The sequence below is a fragment of the Myotis brandtii genome, unplaced genomic scaffold (genome assembly GCF_000412655.1).
Source record: "Myotis brandtii unplaced genomic scaffold, ASM41265v1 scaffold237, whole genome shotgun sequence".
Taxonomy (NCBI): Eukaryota; Metazoa; Chordata; class Mammalia; order Chiroptera; family Vespertilionidae; genus Myotis; species Myotis brandtii.
Window position 1 is genome coordinate 1,552,847 of NW_005358943.1, and position 25,812 is coordinate 1,578,658.

Below are 25,812 nucleotides of genomic sequence, written 5' to 3' on the forward strand. Positions count from 1 at the left end.
TTTTTTTTTGCTTAATCCCTTCACCTTCTTTCATCCAATCCCTGAGCCCCCTCCTCTCTGATGAGGCCATGAATGTGAGTTAAATATGCAAAGCAGGCATGAATGTATGTTGAAAAAGTAATCTACTGGGAAGAAGATTAATTTGGTAATAATAGAGTTGGGGTGGATAAACCTTCATGAAGACAGTTACATTATAAGGTCATCAAAAGTATGAGAGGTAGGACATGACAAGTCAAAGACAATAAATGAACAAAGAAATCATATGCCCTAATTTAGATGACTAGACGTCTTTTAAGTATTCAATGGAGAAAAGTGCTTCATCATAAATTTCTCAAAAGAAGTTTAATTAACAGAACATAATACATAACATCTGAAAGCGAGAAAATTAGCCTGGCAGAAGATATGCAGGAGCTGATATACTGGCTCACTGCCAGGAGGTTATTGGCTTCAGATCTACTTTCCATATTAGTTCAAGTCCTCTTGAATGGAAAGGGGAGGTGAGTGAACCTAGGCAAGCTCTCCCATATCTAAGATCCTGCTCTTTACAGATCTGGTGGGTCAGATGAAATGGGGGGATGTGGAAGGACAGGGCTCTGGCTGACACATAAAGCACATTTACATTTTTGCTTTAATCATGGCCCCGAAAGAGCTTTTTTTCATCCAATATATAGTTTATTTCCTTTTATTTAATGATAGGAGGTACTGTTTGTAAGTTGTAACACTATACTTGCTCTGTCCAAGCAATTATACATCACTCTATTGTCTAAAGATGAAAGTAGTGAGTCCATATCTCGCCATAAATCTTTTTCCAAATTGTTTTTCTGGACATAGTTCAAGTAGCACAACCAATTTATTTATGCCAGTCCTTGCTCTTTTTAGTGACCTCTTACTGAGTAATGTGTTAGATAAAGAGTCTGGTTAGCAAACAATAGCATGCTACAGAAACTCCACCAGGGCCTTGTGCTAGACATTCACATTGTTCTTTTCTCCCCCTTGGGAAAGAAGTCACAAGCTAGTTTCAGAAATGACAGCTTCATTCCAATGACTGTTCACCCCAAATTCATCTCAAATGTGAAATGTGTGTGTACGCATAAATGCACACTTATGCATTCACAGCTTGCCTTACTTGGTAAAATGGCTTGTTGCTTCCAGATCTGTGTCTTGTGGACGAAGATTATTGTACACATATTTCAAGTCTTGGATTCCACTTAGCTCTGGCAGTCCTGCATGTAGCATCTTGGCAAAACAAACACACAGACAAAACAAAAGCAAAAAACAAATCTCAGAATAAATGTAAACAAAATCTTACTTGGTTAAGTTAGGGTAAGCTTACTACTTGGTTAATTCTACAAATACACACAAACAACTTTACATAGCAATGCCTTTCAGTTTGCAGCCATGAATAAGTATACGTTCCTGTTTTTTAACCTCCAGTTAGTAGTAGAAGCAATAACAGTAATAAAAATCAATAAAATTGTCAAAGTGTTTGCAGATTAATAATTTAACCTTATCATAAACCATTGAAGTAAGCATGATAGAATTAGTTATCACTACTTATCTTCTTGTAGAAGAGGCATATTCAGTATGGTACAGCAGAAATTCTGGACCCACCATTTAAAATCTGAATGATCTTGAGAAAGTCTCTTAACCTCTTTGAACCTTCATTTTCTCATTTTAAAAGTATATACAAATATACTCAACATATTCTGGGAGAATCAACGAGCTAATGAATAAAAAAGAGCTTTAACTCAAGCTGGTTTGGCTCAGTGGATAGAGCATCAGCCTGTGGACCAAAGGGTCCCAGGTTCAATTCCAGTCAAGGCACGTACCTTGGTTGCAGGCTCCTCGCTCATGCAGGAGGCAACCAATTGATTCTCTGTCTTTCACTCTCTCTTCCATTCTCCCTAAAAATCAATGAAAAAATATCCTGGGGCAAGGATTAACAACAACAACAAAAGCTTTATACATTATACATTGTTACAAAAAAATATATCACAGTGCCTGTTTTAAAGAAGAAAAACTTAATTCCCCCCAAACTGTAATTGAAGTGTCCAGGTCAAATGGCTGTAAACACACAGAGCGTGAAACTCATCACTCTGGTTCTTATTTTTTGTTCTTCCACTACTCTATGACTCAGGCTACCAGAGCACAATTTTCTCTAGTTAAGTGGTAATTGCATTTATTAAAGATTATTAAAGCACTGAAATAATCAAAGGCATAATTGTACAAAGGCTCAGGCATTTTTCTGCCAACCTTTAGAAAAGGTTGTTTTACTTTGTTTATGTTATAGTGTAGACTGAAGGGATAATATTCTCTAGAGTCATAGGCAAAACTCTATGAGGAAAAAAAATAGATCTTTGTGAAATAAATGTGAACTTTGCAAAAAAATAAAAAAGAGGAATGATGTCATCAGTACCTCTATGACTAAGATGAGAAATTATTTCCTGCTCTGGAATAGAGGCACTTTTATAGTTGTGGGAAGTTAAGAGCAATGCTGTTAATCCTAAAAATAAAGGGAACCGCACATATAGATGTGCAGAGGAGAGCAAGATATCTTCCATTTGTTTACAGAAAGAAATCCATTATAGCTTTCTGGAACAGAGGGTGTCCTGGGGGTGAGTGACAAGAGATTGGGCTGAAAAGGCAAGTAGGGTAGGATGTTTTAGAAATATAAAAGATTTTGTGCTTTATCCTAAAGGCAAGAGATAGCTCTTTTACTGTTTTTACATGGGCAATAAAATACTTGAATTGTATTTTGGAGAGATCATTGTTGTTATTTTTGAAAAATAGATTTAATGAGGCCAAATAAGAAGCTGGATTAGGAGATTGTTTAGGCATGAAGAGAAGTTATTGGATTTTAAATATAAGTAGAATTGAGAAAACTGGGTGATTGATTGGATATATTTGAAGTTCTGGATGAGGCCTAAACCATATAGCGCTAAATATAGATTTGGGAGTCAGTAGCATGTATATAGTAATTGGAACCATGAAAATGGATTAGGGGGTCCTTCAAAGTTGTCAATGCCTCTTCTCATGGATGATCAAACATCTCAAATCCATGATTAAATTTGAACAAATTCTCTTCTCCTATAAACTCTTCCTCCTCTTCCTGTTTTATATCTCCATTTTTACTTCCACCACTGTCCAACTAACAAAAAATTCATATTTGCTTTGATTCCTTCTTCCTCCCAATTTCCAGTGTCAATTACTTAATTCTATAAAAACTGCCTCAACAGTCTCTTGTATTCATCTGCCTTTCCATTGCAATTACTGCCCTAGTTGAGCTCCTCATCTTCATTTGCTTAGAGAACTTGAATAGCCTTTTTCTAGTTCGCCAACGCCTCTCTCTAATTACATAACTTCCTAGTTATCTCTCTGAAATCTAAGCTAGATGATGGTATTCCCTTCATCAAAAACAAAGAAACTTCCAGGTTCTCAGGTGTTTATATATTAAAGTCCAAAATACATTTCTTGTTGTAAATGTCTTTCATAATCTCACTGTGATCTGTCACTTCACTCTTCTTGTCCACATAGCTCTTCATCTGTATCACAGATGGTACACTTGATTTCTTCCTTTTCCAACACATGTTATGCCCATGCTCTTTAAGCCTTCACATGTACTTATATTTTTACTGGAGGCCCTGTGCATGAAATTCATGCACCAGGAGGGGGGGGCGTCCCTCAGCCTGGCCTGCAACGACGCCAGCGTACATCTTCCCGGGGACCCCTCTCCTCCCCTCCCTCCACGTGGCCAGGGCGCAGACACTGGGCTCGCATTGCCAGGGCGATGCCGCCATTGTCCCACCCTGGCCACTATGGGCGCCGCCATATTTGTCATGGAGTGATGGTTAATTTACACATTACTCTTTTATTAGATAGGATTTTAGCCAGAATTCCTTTCCTCTTCCTCCTTGTCTATTGAAATTCTTTCTAAAGACTCAGATAAATGCTTCTTCATCCTTGAAGCCCCATAGAGCCTCTTGATAAGATATAATTACTGCTTTCTTTGTACTGTAGTCATATCTTGGTCCCACCGCTTCCACAGTACTTATGGCTGCCAAGATTTTACTATATTTTGTTCATGTATGTTTTTCATATTAGATTTTAAGTTCTTTGAGAACAGGCACTGGATTTCTATTCAATGTTGAATCGTCTATGCCTAGCATGCTGCTTTGTAAATAGTTAGAACTTAATGAATGTCTGTGAAATAATGAATGCACGTATAAGTGAATGAATTAATAAAAAATACCTGACCCTGTTAGCATTGAAAACCTATAAAAAGTCCAACATTCGACTACTAAGCTTAAAATCACCCCTAGGGAGATATGTTCTCAAAAGCAACAAGAGTCTAGATTAGGCTTTATCTTATCAGTTCTGTACTTTGAGTTCTAGAGACATCTGTGTACTTATTGAGGCAATTTTCCCCCTTATCACACTGTGATGTCCATTTGCTGAGAAAATACTTCTTTCCTAGATCTGAATTGCTTTCTAGTTTCCATAGATACCGTGAATTCACACCTGCTTGCTTAGGACTCTGTCAAACATTTCCTTGGGAAGTAGACCCTATGCTTACTCCTTCTTCTGCCAACACACACACACACACACACACACACACACACACACACACACCACATGAGTGTGAACTGCAGCCAGCTTAAAATCAGAACCCCAGCTCTCTCCTTGTCATGTAGCTGATTAAAGGTAGCAAGTGCTGATTTAGGCTTTGTTGATGGTCTCCATTCCTTAGAGAGGAAGCTTCAAGTGCTGTGAATCTATACATCTGAGTAAGGATTGCCTCAGACCTGAGCCCATTTAGCCATGTCTGTTCTCTGACCCTCATAGGTGTAGTTCAAGTGTCTCCTAGCATAGATTACAAGGGGAATGACTTCAATTGCAACTATAGGAAAGGGAAAGGGTGGCTAGTACAAGTAATGAACAGATAAGTTCCTTTTTAAAGGATAGGGACATTAAACACTTTTCTACTTCTGATCTCCTAATAAATCCACATCTATTTTGATAGCTGTGCTTCAGGAAGCCAGCAGTCTTACCACCACAAAGAGAAGTCAGAAAGATTTCTGCTGGGAAATATCTGACATAATAATGGGTGTGAAAAACATCTTAAAATGGGTGAATGGTCCCTATGTTCTTTGGGAACCTTCCAAATAGCTGGTATTGATTTTTTAATGAGAAGAAAGCTGATGAAATACAGGATTTTATGTTAGTGAATTCAGCCAGCGACACTCTTGAGTCTCCTGCAGATGTTGTGCTTTTCAGCAAGATGGGGATTTCATGGATTATTTCCCCCCCAATTTTCTCAGGAGTAAATATGAAGGACTGTGGATATCTGGAAACATGCTGCTTCCTACCTAGTATGAGCCATTAACTCTATAGTGGACTTACCATATGATTGTGTTCATAGTTCTGGCTATTGATCATTCATGGAAGGTAGAATTTATGACTCATATCAAGTATTTCTCAAATTATATCTGTGTCATGGTGTGGTCCATTGAGTTCTTTTTAGAGAAGTTTACACATCAAGAGTCAGTTTGAGAGAGAATTGAGGGAACTGTAGATTACCCACATAGGTAGAAAATAATCTTTCATAAATTTAAATTTAGTTTTTATTATAAGAAGCTATAGTACAGCAAGTGTGGTCCTGAAACCTTTACTAACGGTTTGAGTATATACAGAATGCCATTTGAAACCTGAAAAGAAGAAAATTGAGAGGTAAATGACCAGAGCAGAGGGAATAACACACTGTTGTTTTACATATATATATTTGTTCATTGGTCTAATTGGTTCACATTGCCTCTGATCTCTGTTTCAATTACTGTGACAGCCTAAATCTAAGATTATATGCTTAATCTGAATTAGTATTTTTCACTGCAAATTTTCTTCCTTAGTCTCAAAGTCAAGACTTGAGTAATTAAAACATGGAGAGATTTTCTTGGATATATTATATACCAGAAACCTTCAACATCTGATTTTAATAGTATATTATGAGAATTTTTAAAATACTTGGTTAAAATAACATACATCTACATTTTAAATGAAATAAGATTACATTAACTCTATAATTTAATGATTATTTAATGTATTATGACTCATGCTAGCAGTTTTCTTTTTAGGTAGGCAGAAAAGCTTACTAAATAAGAGAAAAAAGTTCACTGATAGTTTTCTGAATCAATTTTTTTCAAAAAGCTGTTCTTTCACATTAGTGTGCTCACTTATTATCATTCAGTATAAATTTAGTGTCTCCTGAGAAACAGCGTAAACTCTATTTGTGCTTTTCTGCTTTGGGTTTAATTTGAAATGTCTGTGACTGGTTCAAGTAGTAGTTAGTATGCTATTTACTCTTGTATGTAGTTATTTACAGCATCATGGACATTTAGAAAAGTTCGGTTACTGTGTACATGAACTTTATCTTCCTTATTAAATTGAAAATTTTAAGTCTAACTGGGTTTCATATGATAATGTATCCTCCCCAATTTCTGGCATATAGTAAATATTCAAGAGCTCATGGATGCATGAGTTAGAGCCTGTCAGAGCCCAGGTAGATATTAGAGTAGATCCTACCTGAATATTTTTTATGTAAGTGGAGTCAAGGTCACAGACTCAGTCCTTGTATAACTTCTTTTGTGGTATAAACACAGATTATGAACCATAAGGCATCTCATGATTACAATATGGCCTAATAGAATTGGGAGATAAAATACAAACCTACCCCTATGAGTCACTGATTACTACTGGAAAGCCAACTTGAAGATTCTGGAGATGGACAGAACCTTATATATCCAATTTACATATGAAGGAACCAACGTCTATTTGTAGGGCTACATGTTTATAATATTTTTAGAAATTCTCATTTTTTCAAGACAGAAGAGAAGTAAGGTACATATGTTATTTTAAGGTTAAAACAAGGATCCAAGTAAAATATTCATTACAATAAGGTCAACATTTGTTCACTATTACCTAACAACTTTTCTGCAATGATGGCAAAGTTTTATAGCTGTGCTGTTCAATGTGGTGCTACTAACCATGTGTGTCCACTGGAGTGCTATTGAGCACTTGAAATGTGGCTAGTGAGACTAAGAAGCTGAATTTAAAATTTATTCAATACAAATTAAATTTAAATTACCACATGTGACTAGAAGATACTGTATTGGATAGTACTCTTATAGATTAACAAGGGTCTAGTATAATAAATTAACTGAACCCTACTATATGGCAGATGCTGCACTAAATGCTTTATATTAATTATCTATTAGGGTTATTATGAAATGTAATCAATTAATACACATAAATATCTTAGCATGGTGTTCATGCAAAGCATTTGCTATTAGGTGTGCATTCATCAATCCTACATCTAAAAGGTAGATGCTATTATCTTCATTAATAGATGGAAAAACAGAGTTTTACCGAAGTTAAGTAATATACTTCGAAGAATGTAGCCAGTAAAATGCCAAACTAGGATCCAAACACAGGAAGACCTGGTTACCAAGTTTTTGCTTTTAATAACATCAAGTACAATTATTGTCAGCTGAAGCCTCTAAACCAGTTTTTATTTTAACATGTTTTTTTAAAAATTGATTTTAGAGAGAGAGGAAGGGAGAGGGATAAAGAGATAGAAACATCAATGAGAAACCTTGATTGGCTGCCTCCAGCACACCCGCAACTGGAGATGGAGCTAGCAACCTGGGCATGTGCTCTGTATGGGAATCAAACTGGTGAACTCCTGGTTCATGGGCCCACACTCAAGCAGTTGGACTAAACCAGTTATCTATATAATAAAAGCTTAAGCCACCGTTAGGGCAGAACAACCAGAACGACCGGTCACTATGATGCACACTGACCACCAGGGGACAGATGCTCAATGCAGGAGCTGCCCCCTGGTGGTCAGTGTGCTCCCACAGGGGAAGCGCCGCTCAACCAGAAACCGGGCTCATGGCTGGCGAGGGCAGTGACAGTGGAGGCAGGAGCCTCTCCCACCTCTGCGGCAGCACTAAGGAGCAGCGAGCCGAGTGGTAATGAGCAGCAAGCAGGAGGGCAGTAAGGAGCGAGGGGTGCTGGACTGCAAGAGGGTGCAGGCTGGGCTGAGGGAGCCCTCCCCATTGCCCAGTGCACAAATTTCATGCACCAGGCCTCTATTTTTTTAATAATCTCACTGACTCCGAACATCATACTGATTTCCAAAGGTGTATTTATCTTACACCTAGTGTGTATGTATGTGACCAAATGAATCACTACATTCCTTTCCAAGAAGATATTTTAATAGATCTTTCCCCTCTCACCCTGCATACATGATCATCATCTCTTTGTATTGGATAGTGGAATGAAACATTAAATTTTCCCCTTTGGTCAGCAGAGAGCATATAGGACCATGACTCAGCAGACCCAATATATACTACTAAATGTAGCATGCTTTAGTTGAATTGCCAGCAAGTCACCCCACATTTTTGACCCTCACTTTCTAATCTGAAAAATAGGCAAGTGATCAAAGGCAGTGATTAGGAGAGAGCTAGGAAAAATCCTTGCCTCGTTTACATCATTGGATTGCCGTAATGTGTGAATGTGATAGTTTTTAAAAGCACTTTTGAAAAAAATCTGAAAACAATACAACTGATACAATATTCTAAATTACTGTCCTTGATTTAATAAAAATATACTGAGATAACCCCTGATTATATCAATATTATTGAATAGAAATGTTTGCAACAATAACTGTGAACTAATGTAATGACTTATTAAGAAATGTGTTTATAAGCTATACAAAGGTACTTTTAGTTTGTTCATTTCTTTCAATTTTGAATAGCTCTTTGGGGAACTCCAAGCTATTAGCAAAAATGGACTGCCCAAAGACAGACATAAATGAAGCTTATTATTTTTGTTATTGCCACAAGGGACTTACCATTTCTAGGAGGTTCAAGAGTAGTTGACTGTGCCTTCTGACAATATTATAAGCTCGACAGCAAAGCTCCACAAAGTCTTGGAAATGCTGTGGGTTTTTCCCACCCTCTGTAATAAAGTATTCCATCTCTGAAGTAAAAATAAAAGGGGCTCGGTCCCTATAAACCAAAAACAATAGCAACCTTAAGCAGGAGAAGTGGTTTGTCGGATTAAGTTAGGCAGTTACAGCAACTTATTTCCATTAATTTTTTGTAGTTATTTTATCTCTGTTCTAATGGATGAACCTCATTCATTGTGGGACAACTGGAGAAACTAATTGTAGACTTTGAATAATATAGCAGGCCTGCAACAGAGAGGGAAGGACAAGTTATTTTACAATGTCAACCTATATTGTCTCAAATGTTTAATTCCAAGTTATATGCGATGGGAATACTATCCATTAAAATTAATGTAAGGACAAATTAATAATGAAGGTGATTTTACAGAAAATACATTTACTACTAAATTTTGAAATGATCAGAAAGATCATGTTTTTTTGTTTGTTTTTGTTTTTGTTTTTTTTCTTTGAAAATATGCTGACCCTTTAGGAAAGAGTTTCAGGTAAAAGCTGAAATAAGTAATGACAAGTTCTTTCAGAAAGCAGTCTATGAAAAAAGCAGATATTATTAAATCACTATCATATGCTTAATAAGGAAAAAAAGACGTAGCCATATTTCATTTCACACTAGGCCCAATAAAATTACTTATCAGAAAGGAGGAAATATAAGCTGACCATGTTGGTATGTAAGTAATATCGCCCCTTATAGTCCCATGGTTGGAAAAAAAGTAAGCAAAGGACCAGAGAGATGGTTCCCTTAATGTTTTGTCTTTTTTATTTTATGTTTCATGTTATTTGAGACACAAAGAGACCTGAGGTGAAGGGTTAGCACTTCTAATAGAAACTATCAAAGAAAAGATTAGAAACCTCTCTGTGATTAAGCCTTACTCACTGAATAAGAAAAATACAAAAAAATTTTTATGCTGATTTGGCCTAACTAAGGGTTATTGAATGGAATTTTTGAAATAATTTTAAGTCTTAAAATTATAACTTCCTGAATTATTTTTTGTTTTTCTCTTCAATAGAGAAAAATGTTTCACCAAATTGATTTTTCTTGGAAAGTTCTTGTAGTTATGTTCAAATTTGTGTGATAACACATTTCCTTCTTTCATGGCAACCAACATTATAAATCAGATGAAGAAACACCATAGCGCAAGTCAAATACAAAAGAAATATCCAAGTTAGAGAAATGTAAACTAATAATAATAATAAAGAACATAATTTTAGCTGTGTTTAAATATCATAGTCTAAATTTTCAGTGTACTCAACAATATAAATCTTGCATTATTCCTATATGATTTACATGGCTAACTTCTTTTTAAAAAAATATATTTTTATTGATTTCAGAGAGGAAGAGAGAGGTAGAAACATCAATGATGAGAAAGAATCATCCATCAGCTGCCTCCTGCATGCCCCCCACTGGGAATTGAGTCTGCAACCCAGGCATGTGCCCTGACCAGGAATCAAATCCTGGTTCATAGGTTAATGCTCAACCATGCTACATGGCTAACTTCTGAGCAATTTTTAAAATAACAAAATTAGACTAAAGTTTTTCTATAAATGGAAAGAAGCCTCATAGGTGAAACAAAACCCTACCCCATTTCTACAGGCTGTAGGAGTCATAGCTGGGAATTGGTTTATCAGTCTACTCAAATGCGAACCTAATCCCAGATTGCAGAATCCATGTACTAGAGCCCATAGCTCAAGTTTAAGCAATACTTATGAATCTGAGAAATAAATTGGCTGTTGCAAGGAGGAAGATTGGAAACTATTTGATCTCTTACAGTCTATACAATTTCTGAATTATATGTAGAAAATATCTCATTCATAGTTGTGCGAATACACCAAAAACTTTTTGTTGTGACTATACTACATTTGTTCAGATTACTGTTTTAACCATTACTTGCCCAAGATCCACCTGTTCCTCCTTCTATACCTTTGACCTTCTACCTGTTTTGTTTCCTACTTCTAGGAAACACCCAATAACTTAGATAATTGATCAAAATTTTTTTCTTATAAGAAGTCTTCTGTAATTAACCTACCCCTTGCTGATTTCTCTTTTACTTTGCCTTATCTTTTTACCTAGCCCTATAGCTAATACATTCTATTCTTTATAATCTCTAGTAGTCTTATAAATTTTTTCCTCACAAATTATCTGTGTGATTTTCAAGAGTAGAAGAAATATTTTATCTTCATTTTTTGTGTCCTTAATGTCTCAAACAATATTTTGTTGATATTCTGCTATATGAAATGAATGAAACAGTAAATAAACATAGTTTACACAGTGAAGAGTTTGTGATAATTTAACATTTATGTGGGAAGGGCATGTGAACAAACTTATTTGTTATGGTTTTGCCATTTTGTTGTCAAAGTTAATCTTTTTATTAACATGATCAGTCTTTTGTTGAAATCACTATTCTGTAAAATTGCTGAGAGTATTTTATATATTTCCAATATTGGTGAGAAATGAGTAGTAGTTTTAAAATATACATGTTTTGGGGAAATTTAAGAATATTTCTATTACAAATACTACTTACTAAGGAGGTAAATAAATTGATATGGGAAATATCAGGACAATTAATAATTTGTTGTTTGTTATTACTTATGGATAAACTTCCATTTTAACCATACTGTAGATATCATCCTTTTATATAAAGTCACAAGAATACCAAGATCATTATCATTAAGAATTTACATTTGTTAAAGGTAAGAAAAAAATTAAAAGAGAGTAAGCAATTGTGCCTGACTTTTCACACATAACGGAGTATATTGCCCATGGATGAGAAAATGGCTCAGCTACTATAACACTTGGCCTTAGGTTTTGAATGCTTCTCACAGTACAATCATCTTACAACATATTTGATTGTAGTTGTTAAAGATTTGAATTTACTATATATCATGGCCATAAATTCAGGAACTATGTCATCTGGACCTAACTAATGAAGCAGCCATTTTGTGCCAATGCTGGAGAGTAAACAGGATGTGTTGGGATTATTGAGAAATGGGAATATCAGTCTCCTACATGACATCTTCCCAAGGGTCATACGAGCTACTGCCCAATAGTCTGGACAAGTTATAACAACTAAGTTAGTTCTTGATTTGTGAATTAGAGAAAATAACAGTAGTTACCTCAAAGAGTTCCTCTGAGGATTAATGAAACTAATGCATTTCAAGTAATTATGATGATTTAAGTGGTAATTTTGACTATTTCCTTTAGAATCTGGTTCCCCACCCTGGATGATACAGCACCATACTAAGGAGAACTTTCTTTCACCTCTCCCAGTGATAATCCACAGCAATTTGAGAAGAGCTACATATTTCAATATTGGTGATATGGAGAGTGGCATAGAAAGGCAGACAACTCTATCAAGGATTTGTGACAGTAGAATCAGTCATGTGGGCTCTGTGAACATACTTATCTCTTCCTTTTGTAAGACAGTTCGTCTAGCATTTACTTGAGTAACGAATAAAGTCCGTAAATGGATGTACACAAATTTTAGTCCCAGGTTTGAAAGATTTGAGTGTTTGAATATGTTTTCATACCTGGAACCAAAATGGGGTACATTTCAGTAATAAGGTACATTTTATTACTGAAATTACTATTTATTTCATAAAATTCATATATTATTGTCCCCTGGAAATATCATAGTAATATTATACTATCTTGTTTTAAATTTTCTAAAACTTGCAGACTCTCATCATAGTGGTTGGTGAAATTAGAGTACAAATAAATGACTAGAGAGTACTTTGAGAAATGTTTAAGTATACACTTTTCCTGATGTCACAAATGACCTACATTTCAGAGAGCACATTTTGCTGTCCAACACAAGTCTCCTTTTTAATATCCATGAGTTAATTGAGAAGGCAATTTGGAATCTCTATTGGATAGGATAGAGACTTTTATAATTAGACAACACAGGAAGCCTCATAGGTACAATATAATGAGAACATAAGGGTTTATGTACTATTACAGAAACAACTTGTGACACTGTGAGATGTCCAAGCTTTTGGCAATTATTAACAGAAGAAATCCTCACAAATAATATCTTATACCTAAAACATGTTTTTCTCCCAAAGTCTAGCCTCTTTTATAAGTGCACTGTGAGTCCTAAGTTAGACTCTGGGAGGTCACTCATCTTTAACTGCTGAGTAACTTTAGATCATGATGTGAGTTTCCTGTAGCCTCAGATACACCATCTCCCTTATTTGAAATGGGAATTAAAACAGCTACCTCTTCAAAATTATTAGTCCTACTTTCCTAAGTCAGATATTTTGGGTGTGAGTTTATAGTAGATCAGGATTTTATGAGGACAGGAAGAGACTGGTCAGCTCCTCCAAATTCCCATGATTTCCCCCCTTGAGCTTGAATTTAAGGAAAAATGTACAGTTAAGCTTTCAATGGAATTTCAGCAACTGTTTGGAATAGAAGTTAACATGGATATGAAGAAAAAGTTATCAAAACTACAATGCTTGGGTAAAATTGGATTATGGTATTACACTTTAGGTTCTAGGATGAAGGTAAAATCAAGAATAGTCCCAGGTTACCTCTGAGACATTTAAATCACCCCAAAATTTACCATGTGCACGATCAAAATTTATGTATCAAACTTGAAATGGACATTTTATCTTTTACAAGTTTAACACCAGGAGTTTTTCCCCTAGCATAGGATCAGGTACTCTTTCTTTAGTTGAACACCAGATGAAGTTCTTACTACTATACAGTGGGGCTTTGACTTATGAGTGTGCCGACTAACGAGTTTTTCAAGATACGAGCTGTCTCTCGGCTGATTTTTTGATTTGAGTTGTGAGCTAAAATTCGGGTTACTAGCCAGCTTCAGATACCCCACCGCTAGTTGGCGCAGCAAACGTCATAGTGAACGCCACAACCTCAGCCCAGCGTCACCTGTCTCACTCGTTCACTTTTTGATTTGACATACGAGTAATTTGAGTTACGAGCTCCGTCACAGAACGAATTAAAGTCATAAGTCAAGGCCCCACTGTACTAGACTCTTGCTCAGAAGACATTTGCAGTCTTTCTTTAATCACTAGATTCAGACTCAGGGCTATGAAATGCTAATACTGACAGGCACATTGTATCTTAGACCAACTCAGGAGTCAGCACTTGAGCCTTCCATTTTAAGCAAACTTTGTTCACAATGGGGCATAGGCAAGAAGGCAGAGTCCTTATACTATTATCTAAGTTGTTCTCTCCCGCCTCTATCATTTCTTTCATTTTATTTCCTTTCTCTCACAAAACTTTCTTCCTTTCTCAATCATCCCCCACTCTCTTCATCTGAAAACCTACAAGTCTCCCTTTGAATAAAATTTTTTTTTCAACTAGAGAAACTGTTGGTTTTATTTGTTTGTTTGGTTTTGGTTTTTATTTCTAATGAGAAGCGGCAGATAGATATAAAGAAAATTACTCAAAAGAATCCAGGTGATAAAACAGTGGAATAATGAGGTGAAGTAGAAGAGGAATAAATAATGGGAAGAAAATGGCAATGACAACCTTTATTTCTTGAAATAGTCTATGTGAGAGCACTCTGAAAACCCAAAGCGCTATTCAAATGCTAGGAGGAGTTTGCCTAGAACTGACTTTGTGATTAGCAGAGCCTTTGTGATACTTATAGTATGCCATTTAAAAAAAATTATTTCATTGTTGTAGAAAAAATATAACATAAAATTTACCATCTTAACCATTTGTAAGTGTACAGTTCAGTGGAATCAACCATTACTGCCAGCCATCTCCACAATTCTTTTCATCTTATAAAACTGAAACTCTATACTCATTGAACAATAACTCCTCATTTTTCTTTCCTCCTAACTCCTGGCCACCACCATTTAACTTTCTGTCTCTATGATTCTGACTACTCTAAGTAGCTTCTATAAGTGGAAGTATGCAGTATTCTCCTTTTTTTTGTGACTGAACTTATTTTGTTTAGCATAATGTCCTTAAGATTTATCCATGTTGTAGTATGCATTAGAATTTTCTTCTTCTAAGGCTGAATAATATACTGTTGTATGTATATAACACATGCTGCTTACTCATTCATCTCTTGTTGGACACTTGGGTTGCTTCTACATTTTAGTTATTGTGAATAATGATGCTAAGAACTTGGATGTAAATACTGTTTTAATTCTTGCTTTTAATTCTTTGGGATATATATGCAGAAGTGAAATTGCTGGAACATATGGTAATTCTATTTTTATTTTTTTAAGGAATAGAGATACCATTTTCCACAGCAGCAGTAGCATTTTATATTCCCACTAACATTGCACAAGTGTGTCACTATATCTACATTCTTGCTGACACTTGTTTCCTGTTGTTTGATAGTAGCCATCCTTATGGTATGAGGTAGTGTGTCTCAAAGTTTGAGTCTTATCCCCCAGACTCCCAAATGTAGAGTGACCACTACATAAAAATCCCTTCGTAAGTTTCAAGTTATAAAACAGAATATGCCAAGTTATCAATAATTTTATCTTTAGAAAAATTATATTTTTCAGGTCAAAAGAAATAAAGTTTATGGCATTTTTGTAGTCATCAACCAAGATTGAGCCTCTGTTAAGTGTCAGGTGCTAGCTAGGTGCTTAAGATACAAAGATGAATTTAAGACACTCACAGTTGAAGAGTCATTAGAAGGTGTATGTTTCTTCTAGAAAATTTAGATGAGGCCTTCCTTGAGTAAAAAGAATTGCAATGTTTCTTATTAAGCAATTGTGTGAATAACAAACCAGTAAGACTCATAGAATTTCTTTTTATTTTTAACCCTCACCTGAGGATATTTTTCCATTGATTTTTTTTTTTAGGGAGAGTGGAAGAGAGAGGGAAAGACAGAGAGAAACATCGATGTGAGAGAAACACATCACCTGGCCAGGGCCCGGGCCGGGGAGGAGCCTGCAACTGAGATATGTGCCCTGGACCAGAATCAAACCCAGGACCACAGGCTGACGCTCTCTCCACTGAGACAATCTGGCTAAGGCTGACTCAGAGAATTTCAGAGAAAACTAAGATAGTAATGAAAGCATGTGGAAGATCATTAATACTTGTATAGCATTTGGATTATTATGAATATTGCACCAAACCAGGATAATTGGATCAAGACAAAAATTAATATTTTAATCTGCTAAGTGAGTTTTGTTTTCCAAAGATGGTTTTAAATGGAGAATATTTAGAATATAAACATTTTAATACTCAAATTAGAAATCATCAAAAATCTTTAAATCAGTGGTAATTAACCATTGAAGATAATGTCAAAATGATCATAGATACTTGTAAAGAATATAAACCATGTTGTAAGAAGACAGCTATATAATATTTAGACCATCCTGGCTAGAAATAATTTAACAAAAAAAGAACAGAGTTTGCATTTTATTTTGTTGAGTTCTGGAATGATTTTTTCATATGTTTTAAATGGATAATGTGTGGTGGTATATATTTAATAACTAGCTCACTTTTTTATAGAAAAAAGCTGTGATTTCTGACATTTGCCAATTTTCATCATGTATACATTCCCACTATGGCTGATTTTAGTCTACCAATGTGATGTCATTGAATGTGGAGTTGAGAAGTAATAGACACAACAAGCTCTTGGAAGCTGGTCCAGCACATCTCTGCTTATGCCTAAAGTTATTTCTGAAGTCAAGCATGATTTGGTGAAATACGTTACAATCTAACTAAACCTGACAGATAGTACAATCCAGTCTGTCAGTCAACAAGCCTCAAAGTCAGAGAACTTAAAGGACTAATAGTTCAATTTTTGACTTTCAAAGCACACACTTTCAAAAGGGAGTGGGCTGTAGGGATCAATGGGAGAAAAAAGGGACACATGTAATGCTTTCAACAATAAAAATTTTTTAAAAAGCACCAAAATATATTTTGATAATTTAAAATGAAAGAAATAATTGTCATCTAGAGATGCATTCTCTTTTCTTGTCACTTCATTTGGAATACTTAGTTATAATTAATTACAATAAACATGTATAGACCCCTCAATGCTAGGCACTCTCCTAAGCTCTTTACATACATCAATTAATTTAATCTGAAAAACAATCTGTTTGATAGATGACTAAGCTGAGGCACAGAGAAGCCATTTGTTCAAGGTCATATCATTGGCACATGTTAGTATCAGATTAAAAAACACACCACACAATCTATCTCCGGGGTACCTGACCTTAACCACTGCTCATACACTCTCTAAAAGTATCTACAAAGAAAGCTGCAAGAAATACTTCATCAAGTTTAGTATTAAGAAAGTGAAATATGATATAGACTATGGAAATATGCTCTGAAAGACTAAAAAGTATGACTCAATGAGTTAGGAGAGCAATGAACATCACCAATAAAGACCTGTCTTAATTTTTCCTCTAAAAGGGAGTCATCAAAAAACTGAGCTGAAATTTAGAATTTATTATGAGAGTATCTTTTAGGCAATGAAAAATGACTATATAGAAATCATTGTTACAGGGGAACTTTGAGTGAAAAATTGTGTATGCATAATTGAACCACTTTAATTTGAATCTTTGTGAGAGAAAATAGAGCAATGAAGATAATAATTAAGCAATACTTTAGAAGAAAAACTATTATGTTTCAGAAAGTTGGCGAAATTTGTCAGTATTTTCATTATAGGGATTAGCCAAATGTTCCCAGAATCATTTATCTAATCCCCTAATTAAATCCCATAATTAAAACCAATAAGGAAGGATTGCTTGTTTACGTACAGGATGTAAAAAACCTTTATATTCATTACTGATATTTGATTTCTTTCTTTCTTCAAAGTTAGAAAGTCTACAGGAGCCTCAGATTTGGTCTAAGCATGAAGATGGGCTTTCCAGATTTCTGGAAAATGGAATTCAGAGGAATGGTTCAGGGACACCTGGGCAAGGAGTCCAAATGAGAGTGTTGCTGGGCTGACTCATGAGGAGAGCCTGATGTTTGCAAACCTTTCCTAAACAGAGTCACACAGATGGTTAGTGTGAGATGTTCTGAAATGGTGATGTAAGCATGAGTATGAAAGGGCAATAGTCCAGCAAGAAATCAATTTTATTCTCAAAGATCCATCTTAGGTAGTTTATGTTGGCATTTTAATACCAAAGTATGGCCATCTGGAGAAAGCTCATCACGCTATATTGTAGGAGACATTATTATTTTTTCTATGGAGGAGCTGTTTTTAGCTAAATGACTGATTAGTCTTTGGAATGGTTTGATCCCATTTCTACTTTTATATGAACTATCCTTTTTAAAGCAAGGGACATTGGCCTTATGCTTCTGGTTTCCTTGACTTCAGCTTAAATAAGATTAAAAAAATCTATTCAACCAACAGCTTTTTCCTTCTTAGTAAATATATAATTATTTGCTAAAACCAAAAACCCAGGAGTCAATCTAGAACATTTTCTTTTCTTCTTCTAACCCACTGGGCCTCCACCTCAGCCCAAACAGTTAGCAGGTTCTGTGGCTCATTCTAAAAATATATCCTAAATCTGTCAGTTTGCATCACTTTTTACCATTAAGGTCTTGCCTTAACTATTGCAATAGGCTCCTAACTGGTCCCCTGGACTTAAAATAAAAGCCAACCTCCATACCATGTCTTCAGTGGCCTACTTGTTTTGGCCTCCACCAGACTCCTCACCTTTACCTCCTACTGCCTGCCCTCCTCTATCTCACCTTCAGGCCTCAGGCTTTCTTGTCACTGGAACATGTCATGCTTATTTCAATGCTAACGGTTGATAGTTTTGCTTTTCTTTCTTCTCATGGATCTCCACAGGTACCACTCATTACACAGCTGCTTCTCATCTCTTCCAAAAGGCTTCTTTAAAACAGCATCCCTGCCTCAGTCACTGTCTATCCCATTTCTCTGCTTCAGTTTCTTAATAAAAAATTAAATACCTTATTTCCTCATATTATTTCTTTGCATGTTAACTTGTTTAATGCCTGTCATCTCTACTAGAAGGAGATCAGGGTTTGTATATGTCTTGTTTAATGTTGTAGCCCCAGACTCTTGATCTAGGTGCTTACTAACTATATTTACAACGATTTAAGACTGATTGGGTTCAGGAAATGTGCTAGTTGTATGATATGTGGACCAGGGGTGGTGAATGCTATGGGCGATATATAAGAAGCATTGAGACCATAAACTTATGTCTCATTGTTCATTCAAGGTTTATTAAAACCCCCCAAAATATTGTATTTCAGATAATTCAGACTGGAACAGGATTAGTATCGCATAGGAGAGGACCAATTTAGTCCACTAACTATTTTAGGAAACTAATTTTTCCATTAACCATCTATTGAAAAAAATTTCCTTTAGTGTATCAGATTTTTTAATTGTTTGTTTTCTTCAGGGTTTTGAGAGATGGGAGCAAGTCAAATGCTGGATTTTTATGCCATTATATATCACTCTAAGATATTACTTAATTACTGTAATAAAAATTATTTGTGCACTGACCTCTTTATCCCTCCAAATGTTTGTGCATGACCTAAAATTTTTCCAAAGTCAATATGAAACATGTGGCCTGACTTCGTCAGCATGATATTGTCATTGTGACGGTCACAGACTCCCAGGATGAACGTTACCACACACCAGCCAGCACAGGAATAGAAAAAGTTGCTCAAGGCCTAATAAATTGAAAAACAATAACACAAGAATAGCACACACATAAAAATGAGCAAATGCATTCACATCAGAGTTAATGGTAAAAAGTATGATGAAAGCAAAATTACATAATCAAGAACCACTTCTAGATTTCAGCTGAGAGAAAGGTATAATTAAATAACTAGTTCTTGATATGTGACAGAAGAACATGAAGTGATATCTTCTTTAGCCTAATAGATACATGTTTTCATTGAAATGAGGAAAACATCTCTTTCATTCATCTGGAGCTAAATTTCAGAATTTCTAGAGAGGATTCTTGGTGTGATTTTTTTTTGATGTCTCAAATATACATTACTGAATGATTTTTTTCAAGGTAAAAGAAGAAACAATATGACTTAATATTGCCTATCCCAGAGAAATTTAAAATATCAGCTGTTTAATATTTGAATTTTTAACACAGAAAAAGCTATGTTGAAATATCTGTAATATTTTATGTTTATAGTTGTTTATGCAAATGGATCATCTAGTCGATGTCTAAAAGTGTCTTGGTACAGTATATATGAATGAATGCTTGTGTGGGTAGAGACAGATTACTGTTAAGTCAATTGTGGCTTATGCTTCTTTAATGAACAGAGGTATCTTGCCAAAATTACTCTGTGTTTTCAACATGGTATCCTGGTTGTGCATCATTTTCATCAATGATGCCACCATGAGTACCCTTGGTGTAACCATGCGTGATTGGTTGGGCTACAGTTATGAGTCCCCTCGAATGGTGTGGCTGACTTGCTGGACTGAGGCAGTCTATGTCACATGCTGGGACACCTTCATTCAGGTACCCTAGGTGTCTGGGCAAGCCATATAATCTGTCTGTCTAGATGCCTTCACTTAAAAATTGAAGATAAAATATGCTCTTCACATCATGGCTGTGAAGAGCAAATATATGTGGAATCACCTAAAACAGTAAAATGGAGATTTGTGTAAAACTCAAATTACAATGTGGGGAATAACTAAAAATAGATTAACTTGCTGGACAGGCAGTCTATGTCACTGGACTGCATGCTGGGACACCTTCATTCAGGTAACCTAGGTGTCTGGGCAAGCCACATAATCTGTCTGTCTAGATGCCTTCACTTATAAATTGAAGATAAAATATGTTCACATCATGGCTCTGAAGAGCAAATGTATGTGGAATTACCTAAAACAGTAAAACAGAGATTTGTGTAAGACTCAAATTACAATGTGGGGAATAACTAAAAATAGATTTTAAGATAACTTCTAATTCTGTTATTTGGCCTCCCAACAGTCACCATGGTTTGCAAGGACTGAAGGGTTTCCTAAAGTGAGGAGACTTCAGTGCTCAGAACAGTCTGAGCAAGTTTAATGCCGGCTCATATTGTGTCTTTGTGTGAATTAGCATAAAAGTGCCTCTGCCTCTGGGTGGACCCAGATGTACTAGTTCCTGTCTTGGTAGGCAGAATGAGGCTGGGCTCTAAGCAACTCCTCTCCTTAACCCAGAGCCCTGGTATAGAACCCACATAACTGTACACTGCTGGCCAGATGCCAAGAGGAAGTAAAGTGGGGGGAAATGTTTGCAGTCAATAAAACAGTATGTTTTGTCAAGTACTGAGATATAAAAAAAAAAAATTAAAACTCTATTATGCATTTTGCAAACATTGAAAGAATAAGGCATGAAGAAGTAGAGCTTGGCAGAGGAAATGTATTGCAAAGGAAGGAGGGAGATTTCTAGAAATGGGAGATAGTGTATAAATTGGCAGAGGTAACTTGAAGGGCGTAGTTGAAGGAGCATCATTTTAGGTGAGATAAGGGAGGCAATTGAGCAAAGAGAGTCTTTATTAATAGCCTGGAATTTGACCCAGAAAAAAAACAAAACAGAAATTTTTATCTGGTTAATTTATCATTTAAACTGGGTCATTGTTACTAGGCTGATGACTGAGTGCATTAGAACTCGGAGTTACTTTTTCATAAATCAGAATTTCTAATGAACCAGAGCATATTTGTATTCAAGCGCATTATGTAAAATTAGCTCCAGCTGGACAAACCTTTTCATAATCTGCCTTTAAGGGGTTGTGCTGACTGAACCACTTCTTGATGGTGTTTTCCTTCAGCGGTCCCATCAGTCCAGCGTGGCGGTGGATCTTTGCTAGGGTCACAGCATCGGGCACCATCTGCACCAATCCTGCGTGAGAAAAAAATAATTCTTTCCTCCCATGATGAGGGATGCGTAGGAAATACATCTTCATCTAGGTAGCAAGAGTTACTAGCACGACTTAGAGAACCCTTTTCCTTTCCAGATCTTTCCTGAAGGAGCCTTCTCTAGGTGGCCTCCTCCCTAATTTTTCCTAAATCCTGGTGAACAATGGGGCTACCTGCTGTGTTTGGATCAGACTTGTCAGAAAGAGCTTTAATGTTTTTTTCTAAAATGACAATAGAGAGCCAATTTAGATGGCTCAATCGAGTTGTAGGTTCATTAATATATGGCTTGTGTGGTCATTTACAATTTAAGGGAGGACATTCAAACTTGTGTAACAAGTTTGGTAAGCAAACAATTTGCAATCTCCATAACAAATACTTGAAATATATTATAAAAATCAATGTTCAGGTTCATAAAAGCTTCATTGTTAAATGGTCATTTCCTAGGTGTGAGCACAATAACTCTGCAGTAAACAGGTCAAGAGTCACCTGCCCTTCCTTCTCAGTCAGCATGAAAGAGAAAATATGATAATCATTTTTTAAAAATATATTTTTATTGATTTCAGAGAGGAAGGGAGAAGAAAAGAGAGACAGAAACATCAACGATGAGAGAGAATCATTGATCGGCTGCTTCCTGCACGCCCCCTATTGGGGATCAGGCCGCAACCGTGACCTACTGGCTCACAGGTTGATGCTCAACCACTGAGTCATGCTGGCTGGGTGATAATCATTTTTTTAAAAGGGAGCATATACGGATTTAACTTCAATAGACCTTTGCTCCATTGGCCATATATATCCATCAAGGCTTCTTTTTCATTGTTTTCATAAGGTTATTGAAATGCATATATTTTCAAACCCACTGATTTTTATTCTGTTCAGAATAGCAATTTAAACCCAGTATTTAAGACTTTCCTGGGACTAATGTCCCCAAAACAACCTGCAATGTACAGTTCTGTAAATAAAGTCATGGAAAGAAATTAAAGTACAGAATGACTTATACCATCTTGACAATTGCAAGAGTTGCAAACCCAAATCCCCAAAGGGACCAGGGACACAAATGTAATTATATGAAAAGAGAGATGGTGGAGTTTTTAAAATTGACTGTTTCATGGTCTACCTTAAAAAAATTCAATTAAACAACAACAAACAAGTAGATCACAGTGCTGGTAAATGAAACACTTCCCTGGGCTGGTTTTGGCCAGTGGCTGCCCCTTGCAGCCTTAATCTCTCTTAATATCCAATAGCCCAGCTGTGACCATTAGGCATCTACATTGCAGGATTAGAAAGAAACTTAAACATGGGGAGTGGGAATTGAATGTTGCAAATATAACCTATGAAACCTATATGCCAAAATAAAAAAAATAAATAAAAATAAAGAGAAACAACACCCCAGAGATAAATCCTGGATCCTGGGAACATTCTTAATATAACACCTCTATTTCTTTCTTCAACAGTAATCGGCTCGTGTGTAGGTTTTCTCATGTGTATTTACAGTAAGTGAGATAGCAAATATAAAGCACTACATTTAGTAGTGACAAAATTACTCTGGAAAGAGGCGATTTCTCTTTCTCATCCTGAAAATTTCCCTCCTAATGTTCCCAATTCCTCCATGTAACACTTCCTAAAGGAAAGTTACCTCTACCAGGTCCCCAAGTGTTTTGTTGCAGCCTCACATCTGATCATGCCCAAAATTAGGTCTTAGATCATTGCACCCTTTGGATATGGGCTATAGCAATATCAGTTACTTTTCAGGCCACATTTGTCTTCAGGGAGTTAATCTTTGCTAAATCCCCAGTCATTTATCATAAGCCTTGCTTTGCTAACTATTCAGAAAACCTTGTACCCAATTTATAACAATCATGATGGCTAAATTCTGCCTATTAATTAAAACCATAAATTACATTTTACACATTTTAAGTTAGTACATATCATATACCTTTTAAATACTTCTAACATAATTCTGTGCGAATTGAGTAATATGCATGGTTCCATTCTTACAGTCCTTTAATGCAGCGTTGCTCGAATTTTAATGCACATATATAGCACTCGGGGATCTTGCAAAAATGTAAGTTCTGATTCAGTAGAAAGGGGTGGAGCCTGAGATTCTGCATTTCTAACAAGTCCCCAGGTGATGTCAATGCTGCTGGTCCATGGGTCATACTTTAAGTAGCAAGGTTCTTAAGAGCAAAACTTTTCAAGATGGTATCATAAAAGGCAGTGGCTCTCAAAAAGGGATGCGTAAGAAACATTAGAGCAGCTTTTCAATCACCAAAACTTGAGTACCTCTGCCCTCACCCCAAGTGGTGAGCCTGACTTAAAACCCTGGTTGGGGCTTTGTTATATTTTCTACTTCAATTCCCCTAAGGAATTTTTATGCCAATGAAATTTGTAGAGCCAGAATTAACATAAATTATAAAGAATTTTTATTAGCCTTGATAGTCTCTTCCAAAGCTATTAGGAGATTATATACAAACTAGAGGCCTGGTGCACAAATTCGTGCACCAGTGGGGTCTCTTGGCCTGGCCTGTGGGATTGGGCTGAAACTGGCTATCCAACATCCTCTGAGGGGTCCCGGATTGCAAGAAGGTGTAGGCCAGGTCGAGGGACTCCACTGGTGCACAATTGGGGCCTGGGAGGGACGAGGGAGGTTGGCCAGCCAGAGAGGGAACGCTGGAGGGCTCCAGGGCATGTCTGGCTCATCTCGTTCAGTCCCGATCGGCGGAACCCCAGCAGCAGGCTTGCTTACTGGTCAGTGCGTCTGCCCCCGGTGGTCAGTGTATGTCATAGTGAGCAGTTGATATGCCTTAGCATATCATTAGTATATTACGCTTTGATTGGTTGAATGGCTGACCGGTCGACCGGACACTTAGCATATTAGGCTTTTATTATATAGTATTAGTAATGAGAATTATAATCAACAATAATGTTGATAAAATCTTGTAAGCTTCTGGCCTGGAGTATATTCTCCTTAAGGGCTACAATTCTGTTTATATCATTTTAGTATTCTCTACCTTACTCTGTGACATTCCTTGAGAACAGTAGATATTTATTAAGCCTTGGAACATGATTAAAAATACAACCTAAAAAATGACATTTGCTTTAATGATCTCTATTTTTCTTGAAGAAATAATTTGCTAGCATAATGCTGTTTGAAATTTTACAACTATAAAAGATTGCTGTTAGATGGGGGAAGAATGACTTGTTTGATTTATGACATCTGCAACTTTGGGCAAGTCTACAGTTATTTTTTCCCGAATCATTTTATTAACTTCAAAAGATTTAGCCTCTATTACATTCTATGATTATAAACTGAGAAATGAGTAGATCGAACTGAAGAATTCCATGGAAGTCAGTGATGTATTCAATTTCTGAAGAAAAGGTGATCCATGTGACATCATAAAGCTCAGCTTGGCTCATCTAGTTTTATTCTTACACTTTCAACATATTAGGCTATGAAAGAATTAGGTCACATGAGAAAAGGGAGAGTAAAACTCAAAGAATAAAAGGATATCAGAGTAGCAATGATAGAAAGACTCTTTTAGGAACTAGAGCTTGAGAAAGGGTCCAGGGGTGGGACAGTTGGCATGGAAACAATAGCCCTATTGGGTAGTATGACAATAGAGTCATACTGTAATTCAAGTTTCAAGTTAAGCTAACTAAAGGTACTTCCATACCTGGCTTCTAAAATCTCAAATCACAATTATTTGGGGTACTGAGACTAGTGGTGGGATGTCAGGAACTGGAGAGGCAGGCAGTGAAAGGTCTTCTTTTGTGATGATGGGTTTAAATTATATCTCTGCTTGAATAAAAAAATGACTACATGGTTCTAGGTCCCTTTTCTAGTTCTATGATATTTTTATACTTTTGTTCATGCAGAGGTATCTGCTATAACTCATACCAATTATTTTAATGAAATTCTGAATGGCAATGACCACTTGTCAAAAAGATATCATTTATATATATATATATATATATATATATATATATACACACACACACATATATATA

The 25,812-nt window shown here is 36.1% G+C and overlaps 1 protein-coding gene across 1 annotated transcript in view; it reads right to left on the reverse strand.

Annotated features, from left to right (window-relative positions):
* PIK3C2G (phosphatidylinositol-4-phosphate 3-kinase, catalytic subunit type 2 gamma) overlaps positions 1-25,812 on the reverse strand; it is a 276,367-nt gene that overhangs the window by 65,836 nt on the left and 184,719 nt on the right. The window contains exons 23-26 of the mRNA XM_014540168.1: positions 21,654-21,790; positions 19,447-19,616; positions 8,909-9,065; positions 1,127-1,236 (exon numbers count right to left, since the gene is read on the reverse strand). Of these exons, the coding sequence (XP_014395654.1) occupies positions 1,127-1,236; positions 8,909-9,065; positions 19,447-19,616; positions 21,654-21,790 (574 nt within the window). The remainder of the gene's footprint in view (positions 1-1,126; positions 1,237-8,908; positions 9,066-19,446; positions 19,617-21,653; positions 21,791-25,812) is intronic.